The 22,677-nt window shown below is 37.2% G+C and overlaps 3 protein-coding genes across 6 annotated transcripts; 1 reads left to right on the top strand and 2 right to left on the bottom strand.

Moving 5' to 3' along the window:
• Window positions 1-99: 99 nt before the first annotated feature.
• Window positions 100-5,221, bottom strand: LOC121792975 (CSC1-like protein At4g02900). 3 transcript variants are annotated; one of them, XM_042191134.1, is made up of 13 exons: window positions 5,075-5,221; window positions 4,161-4,263; window positions 3,703-4,044; window positions 3,376-3,525; window positions 3,080-3,215; window positions 2,788-2,889; window positions 2,353-2,472; window positions 2,187-2,267; window positions 1,611-1,951; window positions 1,273-1,518; window positions 813-1,137; window positions 505-738; window positions 100-416 (listed from the first exon to the last, which is right to left on the bottom strand). In XM_042191134.1, exons 3-13 carry the CDS (start codon window positions 4,014-4,016, stop codon window positions 156-158), a joined length of 2,310 nt encoding a protein of 769 aa, XP_042047068.1. In that variant the 5' UTR covers window positions 4,017-4,044; window positions 4,161-4,263; window positions 5,075-5,221; the 3' UTR covers window positions 100-155. The 3 variants fall into 3 exon arrangements, with proteins under 3 accessions (XP_042047068.1, XP_042047070.1, XP_042047069.1); XM_042191136.1 differs by having other exon boundaries at window positions 4,161-4,207; XM_042191135.1 differs by lacking the exon at window positions 5,075-5,221 and adding an exon at window positions 4,708-4,726.
• Window positions 5,222-6,785: 1,564 nt separating this feature from the next.
• LOC121770719 (EID1-like F-box protein 3) lies at window positions 6,786-8,239 on the bottom strand. Its single transcript, XM_042167484.1, has one exon. It carries the CDS (start codon window positions 8,232-8,234, stop codon window positions 7,371-7,373), a length of 864 nt encoding a protein of 287 aa, XP_042023418.1. The 5' UTR covers window positions 8,235-8,239; the 3' UTR covers window positions 6,786-7,370.
• A 4,711-nt stretch (window positions 8,240-12,950) lies between these two features.
• On the top strand, window positions 12,951-22,141 carry LOC121792973 (protein HUA2-LIKE 3-like). 2 transcript variants are annotated; one of them, XM_042191132.1, is made up of 12 exons: window positions 12,951-13,372; window positions 15,384-15,460; window positions 16,220-18,184; window positions 18,273-18,726; window positions 19,089-19,197; window positions 19,316-19,422; window positions 19,510-19,694; window positions 20,413-20,836; window positions 20,936-21,395; window positions 21,480-21,638; window positions 21,764-21,813; window positions 21,889-22,141. In XM_042191132.1, the coding sequence occupies exons 1-11, from the start codon at window positions 13,250-13,252 to the stop codon at window positions 21,784-21,786; spliced, it is 4,086 nt and encodes a 1,361-aa protein (XP_042047066.1). In that variant the 5' UTR covers window positions 12,951-13,249; the 3' UTR covers window positions 21,787-21,813; window positions 21,889-22,141. The 2 variants fall into 2 exon arrangements, with proteins under 2 accessions (XP_042047066.1, XP_042047062.1); XM_042191128.1 differs by having other exon boundaries at window positions 20,365-20,836.
• The last annotated feature ends 536 nt before the right edge of the window (window positions 22,142-22,677 follow it).

Raw genomic sequence — 22,677 nt, 5'->3', positions numbered from 1 at the left:
ACGAGAATAGATTAAACACGTCATACGTAGTAAAATGAAAGGCTCAAACATGTATATTTGACCTTATAATACAAAGTTACATGGGGCAATGAAGCACCAAATAAAAGAATGTGAATTTACGAAAATACAAACCCCCTAGAAACTTGGGGTTCTTCTCAATCTAATACAACACGGGGAGTAACCCTTCCAGAATCAGGTTTGCTACCACCACCGCCGTCCCCGCCCCCGCCACCGTTCTCCCGACGTGAAGTCCTCTTGGTGGTGACAAGAGGATTGTTCTCCTCCTCATCGATGAATACCGTTCTCTCGGCCTCAACGGGCTTGAACACAGGATGTGTATAAGCATCGTGTAGGTATGCTTTCAAGTCCAAGTTTGGCTCCGTTGCCTTCTCCAATGTGTCCTTGATCACAGCATCCTGTATGCACCACGAAAAGGAAAAAAATGCGTGGTTGTAAACATGGCTCAATTAAAAAAAGCTGGAGGTGGATAGAAGTCGAATATACCTGCAGCGGGAACTTCAAGAATGCAGATTCGAAACGGCCCTTACAAACCCGATGAAACCAGATGGTCAAGACAGGGAGCACTAGTAACACTGGAGTTGATTTAGAAACACCTTTTGTGCTCAGCAGTCCCATTAGAAGCAGCTGTGACATTATCAAGCCTATGATTACACGGCGGTGTATATCTGGCCAGAATGAAGCTGCACTCTCGTATTTCTGATCATATACGTTTATGATCTGCGTGGGAGAACCAGAGGTGCTTTTAGCAGGTGAGAACTAACGAGGGTGGTCCCAGAGTGATACAAGCGTACCTGGTGGCGGAAAACCAGATAAGCGAAGGCGAAGAAGACTATGATGAAAGGAAGAATGAAGGGAGTGACTGTTGCATATACGAGCCCCAACAAGAAATACAGTTGTATCCGAGGTTCTGTTATGTAGAAATTAATGCCACCGGCATCCATTGCTTCTTCCCTGTCCTTTTCGGTCTTGACTATGAATGTGTTTTTCAGGTGGAACAGAACGAGAGGAACTATTCGGAGAACCTCTGCAGCAATCCCAGCCCAACCATCAACCATGATGTAAGTAATAAAGAAGGTAGCTTTCATTGGGATGGCAACACCCACTGTTCTCGGGATTCTGCAAGGCAGCAAAAAAAGGGACTCGTTATTGATCGAGCAAAAATGAACTTTCACAAAAACAACTTGCTAGTTGATTCTTAACAATGTGTATGGATTGCAATTGCAAGCTACAAGAAGAGAGTAAGCAACGAACTCTGATGGTGCCTGATTGAGGAATTTCTCGAGCTGCTCGAATGCTGCTCCTGTGATGATACTTCCGAAGAAGACGTTTACAATTATGAACAAATGATATTTTCCAGCTGTTCTTCGGTCCAGAGATGAAAAAGACGTGAGACCTTCTACTTTGGACATTGCCATGAGAATTGTGGGAAGAAGAACCAAGAATATCTTCAAAGCAATGCCGGGAAGAAAGCCTTGAACAACGGATTTGACCCTTTCCCTGAAGATGAAGACGAAGGCGGGTAAATCATGGTGCATGCTAAAGGAAGTTATGTGCAGAGGAAGACAAATATTATATAGAGCTGAGCTCACGTTTCGATCACTGGTTTGAGGAATGGAAAAACCTTTTTGATGCCCTCAATGCTTGCCATGGATTGAACAAATGCTATAGGGATCATAAAAAAGAAGGTGAGGAAAAACATAGCAACAGCCATTAGCAGTCTTTTCACAGCAAGCTCAACATATGGTATTGCAAGATTCTCCCAGTAGACATTGCTTGGCTCAGGCGCCCATTCAGTCAGCCAGATGGTTGGATTGCTTGATTGTTGTGTTTGAGCACAAACAGCTGCTCCCCATCTAGATCGGAATGAAACAAATGCTGCCGGAACTATCGCATTTGGGTCGCTCATAACTTTTTCTCTTTCAGCAGCTTCCTGATCCAGTGAGAAAGGGAACAAAGAAAAGAATGACCTTAAAGATAGGTCATTGAAGTACTCTTGTTACTAGGTCACTGTAACTATCTTCTTTTCCTACTAATCGATGATAATCACTAAGGTTACTGAATAAGATCTCTGAATTTAAAACAACAACATATTTACATAGCATGAATCAAGCAAAGTATAATGGAATAACAACCAAGCATGGCATTATGTAGACTAGCAGGCTTACTTCTCCATTTATCTTCTCGATTTCTGCTGTGTAGTAATCAATGGCATCCACGTTTTCTCCCCAAAGCCCCCAAAAACCTTTCTATAAACTCAAGAAAATATGAGATGATAAGTTCATCTATATAGCATTATCTTCAAAGTAAGAAATTTACGTGCAAACGAGTTACCTTTGTTCTTGGCCTAGATTTTGGGTTTCTCTCATATCTTGTTTGATAATAAGTTCGCCAGTTGTGCAAACCTTTCTTCGTCTCAACCAAAGTGGCTAGTTTGTTTGCGTTATATACAACCTAAACCAGTTATCAACAAGCAATATAGAGTTAAAAGGTTGGAATCAAATGTATCCGGGTCAAATTGAAATAAAATGAAATCTGCTAGAACATTGACTTTATGATTCCCTTGATGTTGAAATAATTCTGTTTTATAATTCCTAGGATCCACGCAAAGAGCAGCTAAGATGGTTTGAATCCAACTCCCTTAGGCTCATTTCTCATCATTAACCAATCTTCTTGTCCAAAGTTTGGTGAACAAAAAGAGGATATGCGTGTGTGTGTGTGTGCCCATTCCCATAACTTGTCAAATATAGTGGCAAACTGAACACGCACCTGATGCATGAGATAAGTATCAGCATGATTCACACAAAAGAAATGTTCCACATGCTCGCTAACTGATTCGTCAGGATCTGGGGGAACACTTCTCACTAGGACCTGAAAATGAAATGACAAGTGTCATCCACAAATTGTATAGCAATAGAGTGTTAGAATGGAGCGCAGGCTCAAAAATTCACATTTTAAGGATAAATTGGTAAAGTTGGTCGATCGATATTTGTAATAACTTATACATAAGCATCTAGAAGGCCATGGTCTTGGATGCAGGGAGCATAGTTCATAAACTCACAGTGAATTGATCTGGCCTACGATTTTCAGCAGCTAAGAATTCCAACCTCTTGGTCATTACAATCTTGTATTCTTTGTAAAGGGAATAACACGTCCAAAATGTGAATACATATGCCATTGCAATGTGTGCTATGAACCTGATTGGGAAAAAGGGATATCAGCTTTACTGAGTAGTATTCACCAGATGAAATAGCATTAAAAATTCTCAAAACAGTGTTTGTTGTCCTCCTTAAGCATTTCATAGCCCATAGATCTAAAATAGATGAATATATCTAGTAAAATATAACTAGTTCTCACCTCAAAGATCCTGGAGGTACATTAGATATAGAAAGCTTGTCGATGTTGCTGTACGTTATATCTTTTACTTTATCTAGAGATTCTCCAGTCCAATTGATAGGCACCAATACAGCAAATGCAAGGAAAGCAATAGGAACAAAGATTTTCAATCTGCATTGAAATTTCTTCATCACACTGATGTTCAAGGACATTAAAAAAAGTATAGAATGCTGGATTTGTAAATTTGGATAATACTAGTACTAAAAAAGTAATTGGTGTCTTTAACTGTTTTCCCTTCAAATCTATATCATCGTACCAAAGTCATAACCTTAAATCTTATGCACTTACCCAAGAAGATAAATCCTTACGTACACAGCAGCATCAAGTCCTGCATGCTCTATCAGCTCAGGCTCCGGCATTCTTAACGCCTCAGGCATCCATTTCCAAAACCTTAAATACGTTCTGAAATCTAAGTTCACAATCTTCTTCAACGCAGGTCCCGATTTCTTGGGGCTCTCTCGTATGCCCTTTTTGTACCATTTTGGAAAGTAGACTCTATCGCAAAATGGTTGGAGCCTTAAGAATGCAAAAGCTAGAAGAAACGCCAGTACAGATAACAGATTGATGGAAGCTGCTACGACAATATCTTGAACACTGGCCATGCTCTTATCTAACGATCACCGATTAACTCTGTTCAAATGAGATGAATACCAGATAAGTGATCAAAGTTGCCTCAATTATATAAAGAAAAAAGATAACATCGAAAACTTCACTATTAATCGAAAACATTCTCACTTGTCACTTACAATCTTTTAGAAGCTTGTTGATCTGCTAGACCAATCTCTGTGAGCTCCTAAAACATGTCGAATACCACATCACAGGTCATTAAATCATACTACCATAAATAACCTGAAAAATATAAGAAAAAGAATTACAAAATAACTCCAGATCAGAACTATGACACTACTGTGCTAGCAACCTCTTATGCGGCACACAGCTCATTCTACGAAGAACATATCACAAAACAGAAGATCAGTGCTATTATCCCTCTAATTTCAACGAAAACTCACAGCATTACACCATAACATCCTGCATCAATATCTCGAACATTTGCTCGTTATCCGGTATCAGAAAAAAAATATCAGCGAACAACCAAAAACTAATTCAAAAACATAAAAGTCGAGCAAACAAATAATCAAACGCAAAATGTTCGCATATAAACAAAAAGGAGAACGCATAACTTGTTTCCGAGCTAATTGCAGTGCCAAAACGGAATTAAATATAACGTTAACAGAAAGACTGATGATAAATTGTTGTGGTTGAAATGTTTAGAAGTGTTGAGGGAAATATTACCTATATTGATGGAGAGGGAACTATGACACAACTCATTCTACGAAGAACATATCACAAAACAGAGGATCAATGCTGTTATCCTTCTAATTTCAACAAACACTCTCATCATTATGCCATAACATATTACATCAATTCTTTGAATCATTTGCTCGCTATCCGATATCAGAAAATAAAATATTCATCGAAAAAACAAAAACTAATTCAAAAACAAAAAAAAACAAACGCCAAATGTTCGCATACAAACAAGGATAAAAAAACTTGTTTCCGAGCTAATTTCGGAACAAAAAGAAGAAGAAAATAACGTTAAGAGAAAGATGTGATAAATTGTTGTGGTTGAAATGCTGAGAAATGTGGAGGGAGATATTACCTATATTGATGGAGAGGAACGGTCTCCCCTAGTCTCCTCGGAGTCGAAGAAAGAAGGAATTATGGAATCTAGGCGGCGGAGGAGGCGGAGGCGGAGGTGGCGAGGGCAAGGGCGGCAAGGAGAACGCGGCTCTTTTTTTTGCTTCCCGATTTTCTCGTTTTCTCAACACACATTTGTTCCTTCTCAACGTTAATAACTGCAATACAACCAGCATTTTTTTCAAATTCTTCAATTACCATTTTGCCCCCTACTCTATTGTTGGGAAACTCGCCATAATTTTAATGATTTATTTATATATTGTACCGTCCAGTAAAATAGACGTCACAAATTTTAATATGAATTTGATAAAGTAAATGAGCTAAAGATGAAATAATTAAAATATTATTAATTGATAGAGCTAGTATATTTTCATATGGTTTTGAAATGTTTCACTAAATTTATTGTTTTGATATTTGATCTAATTTGTAGTTCTATAATACTACTCCTTTCATGAAAATAGTTGTTTTTTAGGTCAATTTTGGTTCGTTTACTAAAACTAGTCATTATCTGTTTGTGATAAGTTTTTATGCTCTAGTAAGGTGTGTCATTTTTTCTTTAATAGTATTTTGCATATTTTTTTCTTAATTTACCGATTTTTAATTAAAACTTGTATAGCCTACTACTAAGATTATTTTTTTTGTGAACGTAAGAATATTTTATGATAATATATCTTTGATTTAAGAGAATAAAAAGAAAGAATCCAAAATTATGAAATTGCTTTTGGCAGCTGAAGTATTCAATCGATATTCTATTTTTGAAGATTTTCTCATGGGTTAAATTTAAAGTCTTCTATTTCAAGTTTCAACCTCCCCTGCTTTTGGACAAAAAGTTGTTAGTTAATATAACGATTGAAAGTAACGATTGAAATATATTGTTTGAAATTAAAATTGCGAATATTAGAGATAGGTACTTAAATTCAAATGTTATCGACACCTTTTTTTATCTTCAAATAGAGGGAAATGGAAATGTGCACTATAGTTGTGCAAAACAATCTGTTGTGTGGAAATTATAAAATAAGTCACATTGATATTAACTAATTAGTCTTTTGATGATACCTAAGCAAAAGATGATTATATATTTATATTAGATTTGACTAATTCTTTACCAACATTGTAATTTGTCAGAAATTGTGATACTTTCACAACTAAAAAAGTGCAACAGTTTAACACTTGGGAGTATATATATTCATTTTATTTCTTGATTAATGCGTATGTATACATAAAAAAGAAGCATCGGCCAATTCATGATGAGACCTTGCTTAAAGAATAAGTAAAGGCAGACATAATTTGTAAGCTTCACAAATCTCAACTATAGTCACATTAATTGGAATTAAAATTATTGTAGCTTCCTTTTAGGGAAAGTGTTCCTATTTTTTTTATTTGATATTCATTTAAAATTTCAGTATAAGCTTAATTAGTGTAAACATGTATTAAGATGTCACTCATGAAAAAAGAAATCCGGTACAGAAAAAGTGAAAATTGGAATAAAAAATTATAAATTTTGATAACATTCTGATTATATTATAACTTTAAAAAATAGGAAAAAAATCAATATTATGATTTCAGTTTTCCGAAGAGACCGAAGAGTCAAGAATCTAATTTGGATGAAATTATATTTAATATAACATCGAAAAAACTATGCAAGGGATATTGTCAATGAATTTGATCCATTACAGACTTAATAAATAATTTAAATTTAAATATGCTACTAATTTGTTGTAATATTGTGTTAATAACGTAATATAATTAAAAATCAGAGTGTTTTGTCCTAATAAATTTAAAAAAAAACAATAATAAAATTAATTTTAAAATTACATAATTTGACTTTTTTCACAAATTGATGCATGCAACACATGCAACGCATACACAAAAGGTAAAAATTATCAGGAAACGACAAACCGAATAAAGCTACTACTATAAAATTTCTCGGTAACAAAATAAAAATATCGAAATTCATTCTACTCCTACTAATTAGAAATTTAGAACTAGAAATTTCCAAACTCATAGTAGTAATTTTTAATCCTACAAAATATATCCCCACACCGATGCCAATGGACATTAACTAATTAAACTAATCTACTTAATAAAATTTTGCATTTCCGGTTTAATATTCTACTAATCCCGATTAAATACGTATTAGTTGCGTCAATTATTACCGTTGTTAGCTCGACCGACGTAATTCCGATCACCGCCGTCTTCATCTCCGCTGCAGAAACTGCCGTCGGGGGAGAGGTGCACCAATTAATTATGTAATTGCATCAATTATTATCACCGTTGTTGGCTGAATTGATGCAATTCCGATCGCCGCCGTCTTCATCGCCGCTGCAGAAACTGCCGTCATCGTCTTCATCTTCCTCCTCCTCATCTCCGCCGTCGGAGGAGGAGAGGTGCACCAGCCAGCAGAGCCCGTGGAGGTGCCCGTTGAGGCACACGTAGTACTCCACCGCCCCGTCGCCGCTCGATCCGAGCTTCCTCGCGGCGGTCCTCTGCGGGATGAGCGGCGCCGCCGTCATGCTCCACACCCTCGCCGCGCAGTACGGGCACCGCACCCCCTCCACGAACCCGATCTGCCTCGCGATCAGCCGCTCCCGCGTCCTCGACTTGAAAAATGACCGAAACACCCCTCTGTATATCCCCACGACGTCGTGGCACCCTTCCTCCGCGGCCGCGTGCTCGCCCGGGTCGCTCACGTAGAGGACGTCGCCGCGGCAGCTCCTCGCGAGGAAGCTCCGCCCCGACGTCTTCGAGAACCGCGACTCCCCCGCGAAGTGGCCGCGGAGGGGGCGGCCCAGGCGGAACTGCCTCGCGGATGCGAGATCGCACCCGCCGCAGAAGAAGAGGAGCTTGGCGAGAGCGGGCCAGCCGCCGATGATGCGGCTGTTGGTGGCGCCCTCCGTGAGCGCCGCGATCATGCGCGGCGCGCGGGAGATGCAGAGCTCGCGCCACAAGAGGCGCTTGGCCAGCGCGCGGAGCTTCCAGCTCACGGCCGCGACGCAGCAGAGCGTGCGGATGTCCCACTTCACGTGCTCGAACACCAGGAACAGGACTCGCTCGTTGACCAGGCCCGAGTTGGAAGACTCGCTGAGTCGCATCAACTGACTCGAGCTCCCCTGCTCGCCCATCTCTCTCCGGCGCAAACGACTTTACCGCGGCGGTGGAAAAGGAATTTATAAAGGGGTGATGGGGCACGTGGTGGGTTTGTATTGGACAGTAATACACGCGGTTGGATATTAGTGGTGGGTGCATGAGGGAGAGAGGAACATGGGAAAAGTCCACCTTGTAAGGGGTGAGCGATAGACACGTGGATTGAAAATATCTTTGGAAGGTACACGTGTCGGATTAGGGGCTAATTACGTTGCTTAATTTGGATTTGGATTAAATTATATTTCAACTATGTGCTGTCGGATCTTGGTAGAGGATTGATTATTCTTAAAGTAGATACAATAAATAAAATAAATTGTTAAGATGGATTCAAACTCAATTTCAGAGTATTATTTACTTTACCACTAAGTTAATACCCATATCCAACAAATTCATTTTAAAAATGGAAATATTACTTTTTCTTGTATTTAAGATACTAAAAATATTGTATACAACATTTCATAGATAAAAAAAATTGACTAGGACGAAAGATTTAATGTTAATCTGTTTGTCCAAGCATGGAATACTACGAAAAAGTGTAAATTATCTGAAAAACATGACCAAGTTCACTCTATTTCACTTTCAGAAATTAGCCAAAAAATTCATGAGATATTAATTTGTTTTCAATTAACACAATGCAATAAAAATACGGTCACTTACGTGTAAATATTGAGGATGTTTTTTAACCAAACGACATTATATAAATACACTATACTATCATTTAACTAAATATAAGTAATGTCTATATATGATTCATCGGATTCCATATTCGATATGATCATCTAATTTTTTGGAGGTCGAGTGGTTAATGAAAAGGGAAATTTAAATAAATAAAGCATTAAAATATGTGCCCAAGTGGTTAATGAAAAGAGAAATGCTATGTGGCCATATTATGACGGGTTATAATAGGATATTTTAGTCAATAAACATAACAAATAAATAATAAATTAATAAGCCTATTTAATGTTTATGTGTCTTTACAAAATAACCTTTACTAATAAAATTAAGAATAAAGCTATGCGGCCATATTATGGCCAGCCATAAATTGATTAAATAGAAAAAAAATTGATTTTTTTTTTAATTTTTTGGTTTAATAGTACTTGATTTTATTTTTATATCATTTTCATTATTTGTTGCTCAACATATTACTGCTGCTCTTTTGTAGTTTTTGCTCAACTTACTACTACTGTCATTTCTTGATTGTTGCTCAACGTATACAGTAATTCGTGATATTAATGTGTTTTACATAATGGAATTCAAAGATAAGTACCAACTCACGAGTTCATTCACACGCATATAAGGTTATATCGGTAATTTTAATTTTTTTATATATATAAATGGACTAAATTAACTCTTTATGGCCGGCCATGATATGACCATTTAGCATCACTCTTTTTATTAATATTTTATTTTATTTTTATGTCAAACTATTATGGCCATTTATCACTACTCTACGACATTTCTCTTTAGGGAAAGACAGGTGGAATGTAAAACCTTTCTCTTTAGGGAAAGACAGGTGGAATGTGGACAGCTGCTCCTTCCTCTTCACATAAATAGAATATCAAACTTTTACTACTAATATTAATGTTGTTGCCATTTGTCACTTTCCTTTTGTGCTTAATTATTTTAAATTGTTAGGTAGCTAGTCTTATACTACTGCTGTTCTTATTTAATGTCATGACCAAAAAACCAACACCTTTTGTTTGTACTACCCCAATAGCATAATGTACTACTCAGATACTGTTAAAAATATGATATATACAATTGTTTCGCAAGAGGTAGCAAAATAAGAATCTTGGATTTAGATCGAATTAGGTTTTGGTGTGTGCTATAATCATTTTTTTAGTGTATTTGTATGAATTATGAATTCATGCCTTCGATATTATGTCATCACATTTATATTCAGGGGAAAAAGATAAACATTGAAGGCAAATGGGAATTGCATATTACTATAGGCCATGTTAAAGTAATCTCTTTTTTGAGAAATTTTATTTAAAGAGATACTACTATTATTGACAGCCCATTAGATACATTAAAAAGATATTTGGGTTTTAATTTTTTTGGGAATGGAGTATAAATTGGAAGTATATACGTAGTGACTTGTTACAATTATTATTTAAAAATCGTCTCATCTCATTCACTATTGTCGGTTTATCAATTTGTAAATTCAAAATATTGCTCGGCATATACAAATTTAGAAATCCAATCCCACTTCCTTTGAATATATCCTTTTTCGTTTTCTTCGCTGTTAAGTTTTGTTATATTACGATTTTTGTGGATTCAAATTGGATGTATATACCGAGTTTTAAGGCGGCGCTATTGTTTATATTACATGTTACCTTAAAGTATAAGATATTAAAATATGCCTAGAATGAACTTTCCAGTACCATGATGAGTCTTCTTCATATTCCGTTCGATTGCATGTACTTACCAACTTACTAGATGTTAATACTTTCCCTTTTAATTTTTATCATAAAAGATATCAAATTTTTTTTTATAGAAAAAACTCTCTTTCACATTGATATAAACTAGTATCACGCCTGTGCTATGCATAGATTAATATATTTTTAAAATATTAATTTTAAATTTTAAACTAATTAAATAAAATTAGAATCAATATTAACAATGAACAATATGAGTAACAATTTTAGTTATACAAAATAAATTTGAAACAAATCACATAATATAATGTTTAAGCATTAAATCATGGGGTATAAGGATAAAAATCTACCACTATAAAGAATTAAACACAATGGATAATCATAGGTAAAATGTCTCGTTTCTCATCTTTAAAGCCGTCCGCCTCACCTAAAACTACAATAAAATAAGGAACAAAATCAATTTGAAATGCACAAAATCAATAATCAATATGTATAACTACTTTTGCCTAACAATTTATATAGTTTTCAATAAAATTAAAGACAAATTTAATTATAGATTAAATTTATCAACAAAATAATCTTTTCATATGACTACTTATAGATATGTATAAAAAAAGTAGCTAATTATAATTTCAACAGAAATTATTTAACATGGATCAACTATAAAGTAACATAGATGGACTAAAAATCTAATCATTACTATTGAAAAATAATTATAATTATTAAAAATAAAAAGAAAGAAAATGGTGACATTAAGCTAGATATTTTGAGTTTTACCTTCTTTGCAAGCTGACTGAAGGCCGGAATATATTGCTTGGCAACTCTTAAACTTGCTGCCTGCATACTCAGTGCATTACACAACACTTTACTATCCAGATGATGTGTGTATGTGAGTGTCTGAAACTTGTAGTGCTTATAGAGCACCCTAAACAAAAATAAATAAAAACAGATAAATAGTAGTAGTAATCAATAAAGAAAAGAGATTCACCTCAACACCACCATGTTCCTTTAGGGTTTTTGATACCACAGCTATCCTTTCTGCACTTGCTTGTGCTCTAGCACTATAGCTTCTCCTAGTATAGCAAAAATTTAAGGGATAAGCATAATTGGGGAATCCAATTTTTGATAAAAAAATAAAAACTTGAAGTATCAAACTGCTAAAATCCTTTTAAAGGAATACAAAAGGTCAACCAAGCTTACTCCCAACTTGAACTTTTAAGGCATAAAATATGAATTAACCATTGGAAATTGTATCACCAGCATGAAACAATAAATACAAATGTGATAACTGACCTAGAGCTCTGTTGAGCTGGTCCATCTTCGCAGCTTCAGATTGAAAAGGATTACAGAGTTTTTCTTTCCATCTGCGATATTAATATTTGTCTGCCTTTCTCCTGTTTAAGATCAGACAACTCCAATAGCCCCACCGCCGGGCGACCGGCGCGTCCTCGCACATTTCTCGGCGGAAGGCATTCCGCCCTCTTTTTTTTGTCCGCTTCGGGGCTGACGTCCCGCCCACTATAGACAGCCCCGCCGGGGCGGCTGGCGCGCCTATACTATAGTGGACACTCTTACCTTCAGATTCTAAAACTTGAGCTCTGCTTCAGCTTGCATCTCCATGGTGGCCTTAACTCCTCTTGGCGGAGATATATCCCCTAATTTGGTAAAAGAAGTACCCCAGAAAACAAATTAGATGGAGCAGAAACTCGAATGATTTTTTTCAAATGCACACACAAATATTTCTTTCTCATAAAATCTACCCACTTATTTGTAACTGTCCCACTAATTTTAGTTTACAGTTTCTTTTTTTAAAATATGCTAAATGATCTCAATAACTTAATTCTGATCCCCACGTTCACACCTTCATTATAAAACCTCCCACTCACTCCAGGTAGGCTTTCATAGTTCACACTACTCTTTAATTATACATTTTTAATTTAATATAATTTTTTAAATTAAATGGCAATATTATAAATATCTTCAAAACTCCCTTTTTATATATTGTATGTATATATTATTTTCTTTCTCCAGCTAATACACAAAACAATATTTTCTAAAATTTCGTGCTATTTTCTATATGTGTCATCTATTATAGGACGTAGGGAGTACTACTAAATTGAGTATCTTTCATATCCACGTTAACTTTACACACACATACACATTAGTTCACACCACACTAATTTTTTCCGATCAACAAATAGAAACAGTAATGGGCCCCAAAATTCGACCTATATGTAAATGGATTTGGGCCGAAGTCCCGTACGTTTATGGTAACGCAGTATCTATAGCGGCGCACGTTAGCACGAACTCCTTCACGAAAAGAAACCAACACATTCATATCTATTTTCTCCAATTATCATAGCTTTCCTTCCACAAAAACTCACCCAACACCATTCTCTTACTACCCCAACCCCACGCTATGTGAAGGGGGTTAGGGTTCAGCTCACTGTACTCAATTATATATGAGCGAGGAAGTTCATATTTTGCACTCAATTTCGTTTTTGGAAAAATAATTGGCGTTACATGCGAAAATTAGAGCAGGATACTAGGGTTTTATGTTGTTACTTGATTTGATTGTTGAATGTGCGGGGATAATTAGTTGAAGTAGTAGTTGAATGGCGCCGGGCCGGAGAAAAGGTGCCAATAAAGCTGCGGCAGCAGCTGCCGCCCGGCGGGAGTGGAAGGTAGGCGATCTTGTGCTTGCTAAAGTCAAAGGATTTCCGGCTTGGCCGGCGGCGGTATGTCTTTAATTTTCCTTTTTTATTGATTGATTTAATTAGTTTTGGGGGGTGGATGTTTAGTGAGGCTGTACTCTGTAGTGATTGCTAGTTGTATTTGTTACAGTTTCGGAAATTTTTTTGTTGTTTTTTGGTATCTATGAATCTGGTGTGATAGTTGTAATTTTGGATTGGAATCTGTTTTCTTGCCCCCTTGAAGTAGGTTTGCAGTCGAACTTAATGTTGATTTTGGTAAGCTAACATTGTCTCTAAAGCACTTGAGAAACGTATTTGCAAGTTGTTTTTAAGGAATATAAGAAGGTTAAGATTGGATTGGATTGGATTACTGTGAGTTTTTACCTTCTTGGGATTGGATTGGTCTACTATTTGTCTAGCTATTAAGTGGCTTCCTGGTTGTTGACAGCACTGGAGTATAACAGTAGTATTTGAATTCTGGTAGGATCGGGTTTTTGGCATGAATTTGTGGGACCATACCACCAAAGGCGTATCGGGATGTTAGTTTAGTTTGGTGTAGTTTAGTATGTTATGAGAAAAGTTTATCATATATGACTTGGTTATATATAAGCATCATAGTAAAGATTTTTATCAGGCGTTTTTTTAAAATTTCCCATTTAGAATTGTATATAAGCATCATGATGACATTTATTGACATTGATCAAATAAATGTATAGTATAAGATATAGAAGAAAGTGTGCGCTCTGCCGCTCTTCCAATCTCTAGAAACCCTAGAAGCGGAGGCTTATCCCTCTCCAAATCAGTTAGGGGGGCGGCGGGTTTATTCTCTCACACCGTCGCCCCCCAAGCCACCGCCGCCATCGGAAAGTAGCGCACCACTCCCGTCCCCGCAAGGGCAGAGTTCTCTCTTCTCTCCAACTGTCGGTAATCCCTTTCCATCTTCTCCCCAAGTCTCCGGCGAAGCCCCAGCAACCCGTGCTCAGTGTGCTTTTGCGAGATCTGGCTGAAGCGTTGGACTTTTTCCGCCCCTCATCTCCCGGGGTTCTCGTCAGCCACTCGCCGCGCTACTCAGTCTTACCACACTGTCAGTGGGGCCGACGCTGCCTCGCGTCGCTGGAGGATTTCGGATTTGGGTCCCACCGACGCAGATTGGGAGATGTCTTCTCTCTCCCCGCACTTAGTCCGCACGGTCTATGATGTTTGGGTGATGTTGTTAAGCTCAACTCACCGTAATAGCTTATAAATCAATGGACCACTTTGTGTTTGGGTTGTTTGCTGGGCCTTCCGTTGTTAACCTCCAATGTTCCAAATGAGATTATCTATCCTATATTTTTGTGTTTCATTATCTCCCATTGCTAGTATTAATTTTACGTTTCATTTTGTGTTAAAAAAAAAGATATAGAAGAAAGTATTTTGGTTATTGTATATTTTTATTATATTTGTGCATGGTACCCTTGTTCGTTCACCTTTAGGCCCCATTAGAGGTATAAATGAGTTTGGCGTATCGAATGCACCCCATTGATTTTACCATGCCATGATTCATATATCTTATATATTTCTTCTTTCAAACTTGGAGAAAGGAATGTAACTATCAGTTAGATCATAGTTTTCTATCCTATATGGTTCAGAGTTTTGTGGGTTTTGAGAATGCATGAAGGTTTGCTAGCCTGAGCACAAATCGTATAACCTTTATACATCTTTCCAATATAATAACTTCTCTTAATGAACTTACCAAACTCATTCGCACCAATTTTCTCTTATTAGATAGTATAGGTGGCTTTGGTGATTTACTATATAGGGAATTTTGTTTATAGTAGGATTAGGATCCTATTGTTTTACGGAGCATGCTTTGGATGGACATCTCACATGATTCACATATTTTAACAATTCGATTCTCCACAAATAATTTTTTCTTTTATGATTTGGTTTTTTGATCTGAACATTCATGGCTTAGACAAATTTTTTGGTGAAAATTTCCCAATTTTTTTTCCAGGGGAGCTATTGAAAGTTTTAAAACAGTGCTGACTGTGTGTTTCTCCCAAATTTTCCATGGCAGGTGAGTGAGCCAGAACAGTGGGGTTACACTGCTGACTCGAAGAAAGTAGTAGTACATTTTTTTGGTACTGAACAAATGTGAGTTATTTGCTTTCTCAGGTTATATTGCTTTTTAATCTCTAAATTTCGCCCTTGTTCATCAGTTTCCCTTTACATTGACTTATGAAATTCCTATACTGATAAAACTATATTTAATAGAATGAGTTAGAATCACTCAGTGAGCTTCTTTATTTGGATTCCTATTCATCAAGTTCCCACAGTACGCTTGTAAATTGCTTAGCTTTGTGTATCCTTGTTGATATTAATTTAGCACATCACCTTTTAGTGCCGCCCTCATTCTTTAACTGCATGTTTACTATCTCTGTTACAGATACATGCATCGACATTGGTGTACTTACAATACTAATGGTTTATAATGCATAACCTTTGCACGGATAATGTCGAAACCTTGAAATCGTGTTAGTATAGACATGCATTAGTCAATTGGGAAGTTAATTTTTATTGTTTAAAGAGTGTTTTGCTGATTGAGCAAACATAATTCTGACGAGTCTAGTCATTTGTTTTCCATTAATGTAGGTATCACATTCCTTGAACTAGATTAAAATATAAATTACTTGTATATATACACATTTGTGTGTGTGCGCAAATATATAAATGATATCCAATTTTGAATGGTGGCCATTAAATGGAATCACACTTCGTTTTCATTTGTGTTTAATGCTACATTAGAAGTGCATGCAGATGGCTGAGATTATGGTTATTTATGATTATATTATAATCATGGCCTATGTTACTGTTTACGAACCTTTTTTTCTTTCTGAAATGGGTCTTGTGCAGTGCTTTCTGTAATCATGCTGATGTAGAAGAATTCACAGAAGAGAAGAAGGCATCTCTAGTAGGAAGACGCCACGGGAAAGGCACGGATTTTGTCCGAGCAGTGAACGAGATAATAAATTGCTTTGAGAAATTGAAGAAACAAGATAAAGTCTCCAAGACTAATGATACAGATGGAACTAATATAGCCAATGAGAACAGAGATGGGCCTTTGACTGAATGTGTGAAAGATGATGCAGTAGTAGCTACAGTTAAACAACTTTCTACTGGGACCACTCATGATCTGAATTCTTTAACTGAAGCTGCTTTAGCTGCAGCTGCTGAAGATGCTTTGCAGGATGAGGACATGCAATTGGACGAGATACCTTCTAAAAGGGTGTCTACAGAAAAACCTATATCTGCAACTTATTTGGCAAGGGATCAATCCGATGTTGCTAGGAAAAGTGGTGCAAGGAGAAGGAAATTTGTCCCCGTGTTGAGAAGTTCATCAAGGGTAGCTGCTAATAAACCCCAAAGTACCTTGATACCTTCTACCATCAACACTAGGAGCTCTAGATGCTCAGGTGCAAATGCATCAGATGATAGATCTTTCAGAAGAAGTAAGAGGATTGTGAAGTCAACTGATGATTCTGTTGGTGAGGATGTTGGCTCAGTTGCTTTTGTATCAAGTGATAGCATTGAAGAGAGTGATTCTGGAATTATGACTGTGGACTCTGACACCCTTAGTAACAATGATGACTCTGGTTGTAAGCCAGTGGGATTGGAGCAGCCCTTCACTGAAAATACTGAGGGGAACAGTGAGTTAAGCAATAGCCTTGACTTTCAAAGTAGCAATATTATCTTTAAGAAAAGAAGGAAACTAAACAGAAAAAGACACAATAATGATACTGTTGAGGCAGCTAAACCTGATGTAGTAGCTTCCGATGCAGGAATGCTGAGAAATGATTGTGTTTCCCTCACTTTTAGTGAGAAAACAGCCCAAAAGTATGCTAAGGATGATGGAGATCAACACTTGCCTCTAGTAAAGAGAGCCAGAGTTCGTATGGGGATTCTATCACCACCAGCGGAGGAAGAAGTCACGTTAGTAATTAAAGAAGAAAAAATGTCTGAAGCTCCTGGCAGTCTTGTTACAGAGTCCTCTGAGCATCCAAGTCTCCAGGTAGACGGTGCTGACAAGGAATCCGTTGGAGATGGTCCAACCTTTTCATTTCTATCGCATGCAAGTCTTGTGAAGCCTATCTTTTCTGGTACTAGAAAGAATTATGTGGATGGGGAAGCTGCTTTACCTCCATCTAAACGCCTTCATCGTGCCTTGGAGGCTATGTCTGCTAATGTTGCTGAAGATTCTGCACGATCTTCAGATTGCTCAGCAGCTCCAAATATTCAAATAAATGCTCCCTTTTTGGAAAGCTCTGAACTGTCAATGGGAAAGAGAGCTAAGGTTGAATTGGAATCGGAATCGACTGAGAACCTAAGAAATGTTGACTCTCTAGTGAATGCTTCTGAGTTCCGTATAAAGTCGGAGGCAGAAACCCCAAAAAGTGATCCAGAAACTAAAACTTGTGGTATTGATAGCTCAGATCCTGTAAGGTACAGAAGATCAGTTGAATGTGTGGAAGGTGCTGACAGTAAACGAGTAAAGTTGTACATGTTAAATGATCTTCCTGTAGAACCTGATGCTGAGCATCATGTTAAACAAGATTCTGTTGATGTTAGTGAGCAGTCCACTCATCTGAACTGCAACACAGTCGGTACGACAATGTCTTTTGCCGATCACTCCAAGACTCTATGCTCAGACTTGAAAGAAGTTGCTGAGACATCTGATCCTGATATTTTGCAGATGAACTCAGATTCTAACTATTTGGAAGGAAGTGCCGGTTGTTCACCTAATGGTGACACCCGTGTCCTGCTTGATAGTGCAGATGGTAAAGGTGATGAAACAAATAAGACAAACCACGACAGTAAGCGGTAAACTTTTGCTATCCCTGTCCAGGGTTTTTGGTTTCTTGATATAACTAGCTTTGTAATGTTTGGTATTTCATATTTGTATTTTTAGGACTGAGTTTCTGGAAGAAGCATGTTCAGCATCTTTGGGCTCAAGTGTTGTGCTCTCAGATGATACTCCTACGAAGGTTCTGAATAGTAGTCATCGTCATTCTATACTACATTCCGCTTCAACATCCTATGACCATATAGAAGATAGAACTGTTTCAATCGCTCAGTCTACCTCATCATTGACTGATGGGGCAGATGGTGCAAAAGCATCTCCTCCAAGTTCTTCCGGATGCAACTTAGGTTCGTTAGACAATAATAATGAGCATTATAGCTCTTCCAGTACAGATGCCCCGTTGCATCTGGAAAAGACTAAACTTGCTGGAAAATGTACCAGCAAAGGGGAATCTTTGTCGTCCTTTCAAGCAATCATTAGATCATTGACAAGAACCAAAGAGAGCATAGGCCGAGCTACACGGATAGCAATTGACTGTGCAAAACTTGGTTTTGCAACAAAGGTAGATTTCTCTTATAGTGCAGAGCCTTTTCTGGCCCCAAATTTTTCTAAGATGTGCTTTAGTGTGAATAATTTGCAGTATTAATAGCACCTGTAGGATTTTTAAGTTAAGTTCTTCAACTATTTATGTTAACCTCGAGTCTTTTACTTGTTTGTGAGCAACCAAATTTGCGATGTTATGCATTCCGTGGTAGGTACTTTGATTATCCCTATGTCCCGATTCTGTTATTGGTCTGCTGTATGACCTGATATAACAAAACATGTTTGTGAAATGGTTTGCTTGGAGATAAATGCTGTTATTGGATGTTATAGAGGGCACCTCCAGTGGCAATTTTGTGATAACTTTTCCTTTTGGTGATCTAGGTGGTGGAAATACTTGCCTCAAATTTGGAAAGGGAGTCAACTTTGCGGAAAAAGGTTGACTTGTTTTTACTTGTTGATTCTATTACGCAGTGCTCCCGAGGCATCAAGGGTAAGTTATTTTAGTTTTCTCCTTGCAGTATGTTTGCAAATTGTGTAACCTTCTATGTACCTCATTTGTGGTTATAGTATCATGCAAGATATTTATACCGAATCTTATTGCTCTTCAGGTGATGGTGGTGTTTTTCCCTCTGCAATCCAGGCACTTCTACCCCGATTATTGTTAGCTGCTGCTCCTGGTCATAGCTCTTGTGAAAATCATCGACAGTGTTTGAAAGTTAGTGGACCGATTGACCTTCTTATCATGATTCTTTACTTGAGAAAACTATTCTGTAACACTCCCCTTTACTCTGTTTATTGGTAGGTTTTGAGAGTGTGGCAGCAACGAAAGATCCTTCCTGAATCAATAATCCACCACCATATCCGTGAGCTTGATGTCATTTGTGGTACGGGTTCATATCCTCTTGTTGGCTCTCATCGACCCTTGAGAAATGAAAGGGCTTTTGATGATCCTATAAGAGAACTGGAGGGTGTGGATGAGTATGGAAGGTAAGTTGGTTTGGTTGCAGTATATATAGCCTATATCTTGAACATATTAAAGTGGTTTTATATGATCAAACTGTTTTAGATTCTTGCCGCAGTTAAATATGGTAGATGAGCTGGTTTGGTTGCAGTATGTATAGCCTTAATTTGTTTATATCTACGAATTTAACAGTTATTGGTGTCTCTGGAAGTTCCATTTTGATCGGATTTTTATTAGGTCTAAAGCCACAACGATACGTTATTAAGATACTAAGTTTATGAATCTAGTATTAATTGGTTACATTTCATGTTTCAAGTTCCATTTTCCTCTAGTAATTGGCTTTAATTTTGTCCCGAGTCAGAATTAAACCTGAAGACATGTTCCAATTTTGTGATTAGCTCTTATACCACACTCTACAAAATGATTGTATATGTATGTGTATATATTACCTGTATGTAAAAGACGATTACGTTATGTTGTATAAGATGGATACCTTTCCACCATTATAACTAGTTATGGAGGGAAAATCATGAACCTTATTTCATATAATACCTATTGAATTATGTACACATGTAACATATGTTGTAATCCTACTTATAAAATGAAGGTTTAATCTTGTGTTTAAATTGGCTGTTGTCTTTAAATATGATGAGAAAATTCCAGATTATTACTAATCTGCTTCATCTTTTTCTTTAGCAATTCAAGCATTCAGCTTCCTGGTTTCTGTATGCCTCATATGCTTAGGGATATTGATGGTGGAACTGATTCCGATGGAGAGGGCTATGAAGCTGTTACTCCAGAGCATAATGCTAAAAATAGTGAAGGAGAGAATACTCCAGTTCCAGCAGTTGATAAGCGCATCCATATCTTGGAAGATGTTGATGGCGAGCTTGAAATGGAGGATGTGATTCCATGTTGTGAAGGCGAAATTGCTTCCACCAGTAATATTACTGGAGCAGATCAGATGATACCAAATCATCAATCTGATAACCATTATGTGGCACCATTTACCCCTCAGGAACCTAAGGAGATGATACCAAATCATCAATCTGATAACCATTATGAAGCACCTTTTACCCCTCAGGAACCTAAGGATGGGGCACTTACATCTGCTTCATTATCAAGTTCTAACTTACCTTGCAAGTCAAAGCCTTATTCTAGTCGTCAGGTTTTTTTTTATCCTAGCTTAACTACAATTGCTGCTACTTTGTAGGATGAGTAAGTGCTGAAGTTATTTACCATCGATATGATATTTGTGCATCTGCAGGAATACAAGAGAGATTATCATGCCAACAGATCAAATCTGAGTTTTGTGGCAAGAGTCAAGCCAACGGCTACTGATGCTGTGCGCCATTATGTTCGTGAAAATAAAGATCTTGAAGGCCAGAGGCATAGACAGATGACCGATTCTAATAGTGTTTATTCGTACGGTGATCGGCCTACCTCCCATGTATCAAGTCGTGCTTCTTATAGCAACCGACAAACTGATTCTCTCAACAAGGGTTTTCATTTGCGACCTCCTCATCCTGCTCCTTCAAATCGGTTTTCATATATCCATGGACAAAGGATACAAGCACGAAGGAATACTCCACCATCTTCACATTCCAATAGATACCACATACGCGATGTAGATAATGGGAACTTCTATAAGGTCCGTGGCAGAAATAAATTTGTACCACATGACAATATTGGGGAGCGCTGGAGACCTCCATTTCCGTCAATCTCTGGTAAGTCCGTTTTTCCCTGCTAGCGCCTAGTCTTATTGTCACTCCTTATTTATCTTTTCAATACATCCTTTCTTTCTCTCCTAGGTCCATGCTACCCAGATGATCGTTTACCCATGCAATACAGCAGTCCTCCTCGTGAGCCACCATTTCCCAACAATAGATGGAATTTCCCTCCACGACCCATGAACCACAGGCATTTTAACAGGTCATCTTTCGAAGGTCCTGTTCCTGTGGCAAATAGAGGTATGGAATCTATCCCCAGATGGCATATTTACCGAACTTTTTTAGACATGCATAACAATTGGCACTTTGTGAAAGTTCGACCTGAACACTACGCTCTTACCTTAGTTACCGCGTTTGTGTTTTAGGTCCTTTCTGGAGACCAAGATAATATTTCTGTGACAGCTGCTTCGAACTGGTATTATTGGTTGAGAAGCTGTTTTAGTCAGTCTCGTTATTCGTCTTTTCGCTTATTATGTCATCTCTTTGTTAGGTTGGATATGTTTCGAAGCCGTGGCTCGACTTGCCTTAATACTGTGAGCAAGGAAGAAAAAGAGCATGAGATTTCATTCAATTGTATATATGCATTCAGGGGCTGACAGTGTTTACAAATTTTGACAGTGTTTGCATTTTTTTAGGATTTGAAATTAACATTGAATTGTCATCAACTGTAATTTCTCTTTGTAAAAATGTCTGATGCTATTGATATGTCAGTCAGTATATAATTTCAAGTTGATTTGTCTGAATTCTTATGCTCTTGAGTGGGTTAGTGTGATTAAGACTGGCACTAAAGTAGATTACTTAGTCATTTTTTATTTCTTTAATCAGTGCTCTAAAAAGCCTTTAAATAAGGTCTAATCCATTCTAGTAGTATGGAGTTCTATTTTTTTTATTCTGTATTCCTTCGATTACAAAGAACATTTTTTTTTTGCTTTTGGAATGAAATGGGAATTTAAAATCTTCTTTAGCGGAGTGGTTATGCTTTTCTACGCTATTTCAGTTATTCACACGCTAATCAAATAGTTAGAACTTTGAAACTAAGGCCTTTTTTACATTATTAATAATGATTTCTTGATTAATAATTATTTCATAGTTAATATAGTTATAATCAACCATCCTGTTATTTTGTTCTACTTAGTAATGATTATTTCAAACTATCTAAGTTATCCTCTTATTTTGTCAAACTATCTAAGTTATCCTCTTATTTTGTCAAACTATCTAAGTTATCTTGTTCTACTTGGTCATGAATCATGATTATTTCGTTCATGTATACCGTATACGT

This window comes from Salvia splendens, chromosome 2 (genome assembly GCF_004379255.2).
Source record: "Salvia splendens isolate huo1 chromosome 2, SspV2, whole genome shotgun sequence".
NCBI lineage: Eukaryota > Viridiplantae > Streptophyta > Magnoliopsida > Lamiales > Lamiaceae > Salvia > Salvia splendens.
The sequence above is the reverse complement of the archived record's forward strand: the minus strand, read 5'-3'. Positions and strand labels throughout refer to the sequence as shown.